This window comes from Macadamia integrifolia, chromosome 2, assembly GCF_013358625.1.
Source record: "Macadamia integrifolia cultivar HAES 741 chromosome 2, SCU_Mint_v3, whole genome shotgun sequence".
Taxonomy (NCBI): domain Eukaryota; kingdom Viridiplantae; phylum Streptophyta; class Magnoliopsida; order Proteales; family Proteaceae; genus Macadamia; species Macadamia integrifolia.
The window spans coordinates 9,020,316-9,028,111 of record NC_056558.1 but is presented as its reverse complement, the minus strand read 5'-3'; the positions used below and the strand labels follow the sequence as shown (position 1 = coordinate 9,028,111).

The window sequence follows — 7,796 nt, the reverse complement described above, 5'->3', positions numbered from 1 at the left end:
AATTAGCACAATGTAGACTCTTTATTTTCCTTGCGTTAGTGTACATATGTAATTAGTTTTTATTAGTGTGTATATGTGTCAAATTTTAGCCATGCATGCAGTATAGGGATATTTGTGAAAAATATTCGTTCTTTAAGTATCTAGTAGGAAGACTGGTTAAACCAGGTAGATTGGGTGCCTAACACCTTCCTAATTCTATAATCGGATACATACCCTATTTGCTAGACCAGACCAACTCCCGGGGCCCTTTTCTTAAGAATCAGGCCCACCCCCAGGGTCCTAGGCCCATAATCCTAGGTGGTGACTCTATTCCCATTTCCTTATATTGGACCATCATCAACCCAAGGAGGATGTACCTCCAAACCGCACTTCTCGAGAGAGAGAGAGAGAGAGAGAGAGAGAATGGAGCCCTACAAAATAGGCCCCCACATATCGCCGAGCAGTGAAACGATGGTGCAAGGCCTGCGGAGGCAGACACAGGAAGACGTATAAAGAGAGAGAGAAGAAAGGGCCAAAAAGTGGAATGCCTAGGCTGCTACCCTCGCACATATGGAATCATACACGCACAAATTCACTTACAAGAACCCAAGGGGCATGTGGAAAAAATCTGGGTAGAGAACATCCACCGGTTGATGCCCACCTATGGATCACCATCACCTGGTGAGCATCTACCAGTGGACATCCTGTAGATTTTGTAAACCTTTGGATCTATCCCCTAGTGAGATCATCAATGGTCACCATCACCCAATGAGCATCCACCGGTGAAATCCTATAGAGATTTCTGCCCCTTCAGAGAACACCTGGATTTGTCTCCACCTGTGGATCACCATCACCCGGTGAGCATCCACCAACGGACATCCTATAGATTTTGTAAACCTTTAGATCCATCCCCTGGTGAGATAACCGATGGTCACCATCACCCGATGAGCATCCATCGGTGAAATCCTATAGAGATTTTTGCCCCTTTAGTGGACTTTTGGCTTCACTAGCCAGTGAATTCACCGGTGGGCCACCTCCAATCAGTGAACGAACATCCACCGATGAACCACCTAAAGAAATGACCTCCTTTTTGGATGGTCAATTGACCCTTAGGGCGATCTTCCCTATGCTTGAACATTGACCAAAAACCACTGCGGTTTATAGGAAGAGAACCAGCAAGCCGTGAAGCATCAAGGCACGAGACCATCGGCAATACGCAGACAAGTAGGAACACAGGTGAGTGGGTGTTGTGATTTATTTTAATTTGTGTTTATAACATGTTTATATATGTGTGTGATCATAAATTATGCATTATGAACTTGTTACTTTTTGAGAATTTAAATGTGCATATTGATGTTGATATTGGTGGGTGTGTTGGTGTTCGTGTGTGTGTGTGGGTGTGTGAGTGTGTGAGTGTTGGTGTTGTTTGATGGATGTAGATGGCTAAAGGTTGGTTCTAGCACTATACACCCATAGGGCGAGAGAGTATGTTGGTGTTGGTGTGTGTGTGTGTGTGTGTTGGTGTTGATGGATGGGATGCAGCGTGGTCGAAGGTTGGTTCTGGCATTGCAAGCCTATAGAGTGAGAGAGAGTGTGTGAGTATGATTTTGATGTGATATGAATTCATGTTAAATTACATCGGACTAGGAGAATAACCCAAGTACTACAACCTTACCAATAGGGGATAATTATTGGTTAATCCAACCATCCGATGGACCTAGGTGGGGAATTTTAGGTGACCAAGGTGGGGTAAAATCGGCATCCTGACAAACCCTCACGCGATATTGGATTTGGTGTTGTGGTATACCCATAGTTAGCAAATTCGGATTCGGGAATTATTCGGACGGAGAATTATTCGGAATAATTCGGACGATTAATTTAAGGATTCGGTCAAAAAAGCGGTCAAAAAATCTTATTGGGGTTTTTTTTTTTAAAAAAAATTGTTTTTTTTTTTTTTTTAAATAATGTTTAAATGGACCGAATAATTCGGTTTAATTCGGATTCGGTCTGAATTATTCGTGAATTATATTCATTTTTGAAAAAGTCGTGAATTTTAAAGAATTTTATTTTTANGGGCTTCAAACGTGCCAGGCTTAGTAAATGGGCTCTAAGTAGATGAGCTTTAAACATGTCGGGCTGAGTCGGGCTATTAATTGAATAGCCCCAATCTGACGTCCGTCAAGTTGCACTCTTGCTCCGGGAAGGATCATTCATAATAATTTAGCCCAACACGTTTATTAAATAGGCTATGTCAGTTTTGAGCTTGATCGATCGGGCTCAGTCTGGCCTGCCAATTGGACCCTGGTATTGGCACCCCTAGGTTTTGGCAAAAGAAAAAATGGGGAAAAGAACCATAGGGGAGTAACAGAAATTAACAAGAAATGCTAATGGTAAACAGTAACAAGACTTTGCGAAAAAAAGAAAAGTAGAGACAATATAAAATCGTACACATCAGACCAATTCCTGTAGCCATCGGATTTCGATGAGCCATGTGGGCAAGATACAGAGATCATTCGAATCTAACGGTCATGGAAAAATTCTAATGAGTCTTGTTGGACCAATGACACAGTACGAAAACATTTCAATCCATTAGTCTTCTCTTCCTTCTAAAAAAAAATAGTCTTCTCTTTCAAAAGTTGTAAACAAAAGAGTGCAACTCCTTAATTGTAAAAAGGAAAAAATTTGGCTGCTACCTACTGTAACCTTGTTGGCAACCAAAGAAATAGAATAATTCACTTCCCTTAAGGCTCACAAATACCATCCTAGATTATTTTCTAAAGTACCATTTTAAATTCCAGCTCAATTTCGTCCCGCAAAAACAGAGAGGCAGATTGGCTTTATACACAAATCCTCGCAACCGAGAGAGAGAGAGAGAGAGAGAGAGAGAGAGAGAGAGTTAAAAAAAATATATATATATATATATATATAAATAAAAAATAACAAACCCAAAATATTATAATTTGTCCATAAGTCCTTAATTCTTCCGCTTTCTGTCACGTACTGGTACACTTGGGCTCCGAGGCTGAAATTTGGGGTTGCTTGTGTAAAATAAGTGATTTAAACGGTCGTTTTCTGGGTCTTCAATTCTATGTTTTTGTTTTTGTAGTTTTGTTATGATGAAAGGAGTAAGAGACGAAGTTTTATCTTTTTTTCGGGTCAAGACATGAGATTTGAGAGTGAGTGAGAGAGAGAGAGGAGATTATGACTTTATGTGAAGGAGGGGATCCCGTGATTCCCTTCCCCTTCTGAATTCTCTCTGCTTTCCTGTCTTTGTGTGCGTGTAGAATTTTAGAGAGAGATCCGATGATTTTTATGTCGAGAGAGGATGAATTCTCCATGAAAGTGCTAATTTGTCCATGGGGAAGCAATCACACCTACCCAAAGACCAACTTTGAAGGCCACTTGTCGTGGGTTCGAACGAGGTGAGAGAGAGAGAGAGAGAGACTGTTATTGATAGAAGAAGAAGAAGAAGCAGCCTACCCAGTTTCTGGTGTGAGAATGAGATGTATCTGAAGCTCTTATTGGATTGAAGGATTTCAAGTATGGATAATGATAAAGAATTTTCGTATTTTTTTTATTTTATTTTTATTTTTTTATTTTGGGGTGTGTTTGTTTTTAATTTTGTTCTAGTGATTGATATCCCTGTTCTGTTGTTTATGAGAAATTCGTAGAAGTGGAACCAGAGAAGAACCACCATGAGAACTGGTCTGAGTACAATCCAGCAAACACTTACCCCGGAAGCGGCCAGCGTTCTGAATCACTCAATCACCGAAGCAGCTCGTCGAAATCACGGCCAAACCACACCACTCCATGTTGCCGCGACGCTTTTGGCCTCCCCTTCTGGGTACCTTAGACAAGCCTGTATTCGATCTCATCCTAACTCATCACACCCACTTCAATGCAGAGCACTCGAGCTTTGCTTCAGTGTCGCCCTCGAGCGACTCCCTTCAGCTCAGAACCTCTATCCTGGTATGGATCCTCCAATCTCCAATGCTCTCATGGCTTCTCTCAAGCGTGCTCAAGCCCATCAACGCAGAGGCTGCCCGGAGCAGCAACAACAACCCCTTTTAGCCGTAAAGGTCGAGCTCGAGCAGTTCATTGTGTCGATCCTTGATGACCCAAGTGTGAGTCGAGTCATGCGAGAGGCTAGCTTCTCTAGCCCTGCTGTTAAGGCTACCATTGAACAGTCTCTGAATGCTTCAAGCTCCATTAATTCATCCACAGTTGGTGGTGGATTGGGGTGTCGCCCAGCACAGTTGGGGGATAGGAATCTTTATCTGAATCCCAGGTTGCAGCAGCAAAAGGAGAGTTCACCTCGATCTGGGCAGCAGAGAAGCGAAGAGTTGAAGAGGGCTATTGATACTCTATTGAGGGCTAAGAAGAGGAACCCAATTTTTGTCGGTGAATCTGAGGTTGAAGATGTGGTGAGAGAGCTGTTGCAGAGGATTCAGAGGAGAGAGGTCGGTGATGGGACTCTCGGGAATGTTCAAGTGATCTCTTTGGAAAAGGATTTTGGTTCTGATAGAACCCAGATCCCTATGAAGCTCAAGGAATTAGAAGTTGCGGTGGAGACTCGAATTGGTAGTGGCTGCAGTAACGGTGGTGGTTTAATTCTTGATTTGGGTGATCTGAATTGGCTTGTGGAGCAGCCGAGTTTTGGAGTTCAGGATTCTGTGCAGATACAGCAAAAGATTGTATCAGAGACAGGGAGGGTTGCAGTTGCAGAGATGGCTAAGCTGTTGGCTAGATTCAGTGAGAGCTGTGGTGGCCGGTTATGGTTGATTGGAACGGCTACCTGTGAGACTTATCTGAGGTGCCAGGTTTATCATCCTTCAATGGAGAATGACTGGGATCTGCAGGCTGTTCCAATTACAGCAATAAACCCTCATCCAGGCGTGTTTCCAAGGTGCATTCTCATTCCTCAATTCATTAATCAATTTTGGACGGGATTTTGTTTAAAGCAACTCGTATATTTGGAAGAACAAATGAACTTAGTTCTATTTCATTGTTTGTGATATTAATGAACTCATCTTATAAACAGTAATTCGCTTTTGGGTTTGATTTTGAAAATTTCCATCTTGGTATTGATTTGATTGTTGTAAGATATATTGACAGTTTCATGTGATTGTTATAAAATATTCGTGTTTCTTGATGTGCTTGTTGTTCATGGGGTCAGTTCCACCTAGTTTCTTGTAAAACTTCCACTTCCTGGATAAGGAACATGGGCTAACCCTGTTATATTGAATATAACCCAGTGCTTAATATGGTCTGGTTTGCCACAGTATTAAAATTCTGTGATATTTTTGTATTATCAGGCTTGGAGGCAATGGGATTTTGAGCAGCTCAGTTGAGTGTCTCACCCCACTGAAGAGCTTCCCAACTGCACCACTTGCTATTCCAATATGCTGGTATGAAAACTTTGATCCTGCTCAGAGGATGAGCTGTTGTCCTCTATGTATGGCGAATTATGAGCAAGAGCTAGCAAAACTTGTAGCAAAGGAGTTCGAGAAATCCTCCTCTGATGGAAAAGCAGAAGCAGCTAAGTCACCATTACCACCGTGGTTACAGATGGCGAATACAAATATTGTCAAGGATCAAATGCAGGTATCCATTATGGAGACTCATTTCTGTTCTCTGAATTGCTATCTCAGAATTGCAAACTGGTTTCTAATTAAAACCATTTATGTATTCTCTTTTTTCTTCATTGGTATTACAGGCCAAGTATCAAGAACTGACATGGAAGTATAAAACTCAAGAATTGCAAAATAAATGGAATGATACTTGCTTGCATCTTCATCTAAATTTCCATCGAAGTATCAGCTCTGATCGAATCACTCCTTCTGCCCTCTCGATGACATCCTTGTGCAATTCAAAGCTGATTCCACGACAACCTTTCCTCCCCACTTTATCACTAACCAGAAATCTTGGAGGAACAATGCTAATGAACCAGAGACAACCATTGAATCAACATTCAGAACGCGTGGTAACTCCGACGGGAAGCCCTCTACAGACAGACCTTGTTCTTGGGTGGCCAAAGATATATGAGAATTCACCAGAGATGGACCACAGTGAGCGCATAAAAGACTTTGATGGCTGCATCTCTCCACAAAATCAAGAGAATCTCACAGATTTTCACAAGGAGAAATCTATTAGCCCATTGGATGCTGATTCATTCAAGAGGCTTTTTAAGGGTTTGACAGAGAAGGTTGGGTGGCAGCCGGAGGCAGCATCTGCAGTGGCTACTACTGTAACTCGGTGCAAATCAGGCAACATAAAGCAGCGTCGTACTGGGGCAATGGGAGGGACATGGTTATTTTTTGTGGGTCCAGATAGGATTGGCAAGAAGAAGATGGCATCAGCTCTGCCGGAGCTGGTATGGAGTTCCAATCCAGTCACTATCCGTTTCGGTTTATGGTCTAATGACGATGAGGAATCAAATAAGAATTTCCGTGGGATGACAGTGTTGGATCGAATAGCAGAAACTGTTAGGAGGAACCCCTTCTCTCTAATTGTGCTTGAAGACATTGATCGAGCAGATATGCTTGTCCATGGGGGCATCAAACGGGCAATGGAACGAGGTCGGCTTGCAGATTCCCATGGCCGTGAGGTCAGTCTTGGCAACACAATTTTCATCTTAACATCCAGTTGGTTGCCGGAAAATCTCAAGAACATGTCAAATTGTCTTCCAATTGCTGAGGAGAAGCTTGTGACAGCTGCTGGTAATGATTGGCAGTTAAAATTATGTGTGTGTATGAAAACTAGCAAGCGGCGGGTCGATTGGCTGCATGATGATGGCCGGATTGCAAAGCCCAGGAAAGATTCAGGTCCTGGTCTATCATTTGATTTGAATGAAGCAGCTGATGCTGAAGATGATGGAGGAGAGTGGTCACACAATTCTAGTGACATGACAGTTGAGCATGAACATGAAAACAACCTTGTGAATGTGCAGTCTTCCACAACACTGGCTTCACATGAGCTGTGCTCTTCCCCAACACCATTTTTCTATGAGCTACTCAATTTTTCCGATGAAACCATTGCCTTCAAACCCGTTGACTTTGGCCTGATACGGAGAAAAGCTGCCAGCACCATTGTCTCACGATTTGCAGCCATTGTTGGGGATAAATGGTTCATTGAAGTGGATACTGAGACACTAGAGAAGATTGTGGGTGGTGTTTGGTTCAGCCAGACTGAAGTGGAAGAGTGGGCAGATAAGGTTTTGGCACCAAGCTTTCACCAGCTGAAAGCTAGCTTATCTTCAGCTGCAATTTCAAGAGACAATGCTGTTATTCGGCTTCTCTGGGTTGGGGACTCAGAGACACGACATAGTGAGGATTGGTTGCCTGGTAAGATCGAAGTGGTTGTAGAAGGGATATGATGATCAAGGGATGGAACCGGGAACTCAACATTTTGTGGGGTAGTAATGTAAATTTGGTCAACAGGTATAGAGAAAAATTGCAACATTACGAGGTGGAGTACAGTTATGAAATGTTAGGAGGAGTTGCCTTAATTCTAGAGTTTTACTTTGTTTTGCTTCTACCATTTATAATTATTCATATTATTTATGTGGACAATGATCAATAAGATGAGGTACCACCTCTCCATTTTTCTTATGTTTCATGTTTTGGAAAATTAAAATTTTATTTTTTATTTTCTGTGGATGTGTAGATTGTGAGTGGTTTAATTGACCTTCGTTCTTCCTGAATTTCTTTCTTTTCTGTCCTTGGCACTGAAAGAGAGTTGCTGACATTTTTCTTTGATGTCCTAAGCAAAACACAAAAGACCTTTTGCACTTGGAAAAAGCTTAGAGACCAACTTTT

The 7,796-nt window shown here is 42.1% G+C and overlaps 1 protein-coding gene across 2 annotated transcripts; it reads left to right on the top strand.

The window, feature by feature from the left end:
- The first annotated feature begins 2,857 nt into the window (after window positions 1-2,857).
- Window positions 2,858-7,589, top strand: LOC122090771 (protein SUPPRESSOR OF MAX2 1-like). Of its 2 annotated transcripts, XM_042660495.1 has the most exons (5): window positions 2,858-2,874; window positions 3,402-3,519; window positions 3,651-4,885; window positions 5,295-5,583; window positions 5,696-7,589. In XM_042660495.1, exons 3-5 carry the CDS (start codon window positions 3,675-3,677, stop codon window positions 7,352-7,354), a joined length of 3,159 nt encoding a protein of 1,052 aa, XP_042516429.1. In that variant the 5' UTR covers window positions 2,858-2,874; window positions 3,402-3,519; window positions 3,651-3,674; the 3' UTR covers window positions 7,355-7,589. The 2 variants fall into 2 exon arrangements, with proteins under 2 accessions (XP_042516429.1, XP_042516436.1); XM_042660502.1 differs by lacking the exon at window positions 2,858-2,874 and having other exon boundaries at window positions 3,033-3,519; window positions 3,641-4,885.
- Window positions 7,590-7,796: the final 207 nt, after the last annotated feature.

Excerpts from the sequence above, each read along its gene's own strand:
- LOC122090771 (XM_042660495.1), top strand. The coding sequence starts at position 3,675 with ATGAGAACTGGTCTGAGTACAATCCAGCAAACACTTACCCCGGAAGCG. Across the intron at positions 4,886-5,294 it reads CATCCAGGCGTGTTTCCAAG|GCTTGGAGGCAATGGGATTT; the intron begins GTGCATTCTCAT and ends TTGTATTATCAG. Across the intron at positions 5,584-5,695 it reads TTGTCAAGGATCAAATGCAG|GCCAAGTATCAAGAACTGAC; the intron begins GTATCCATTATG and ends TTGGTATTACAG.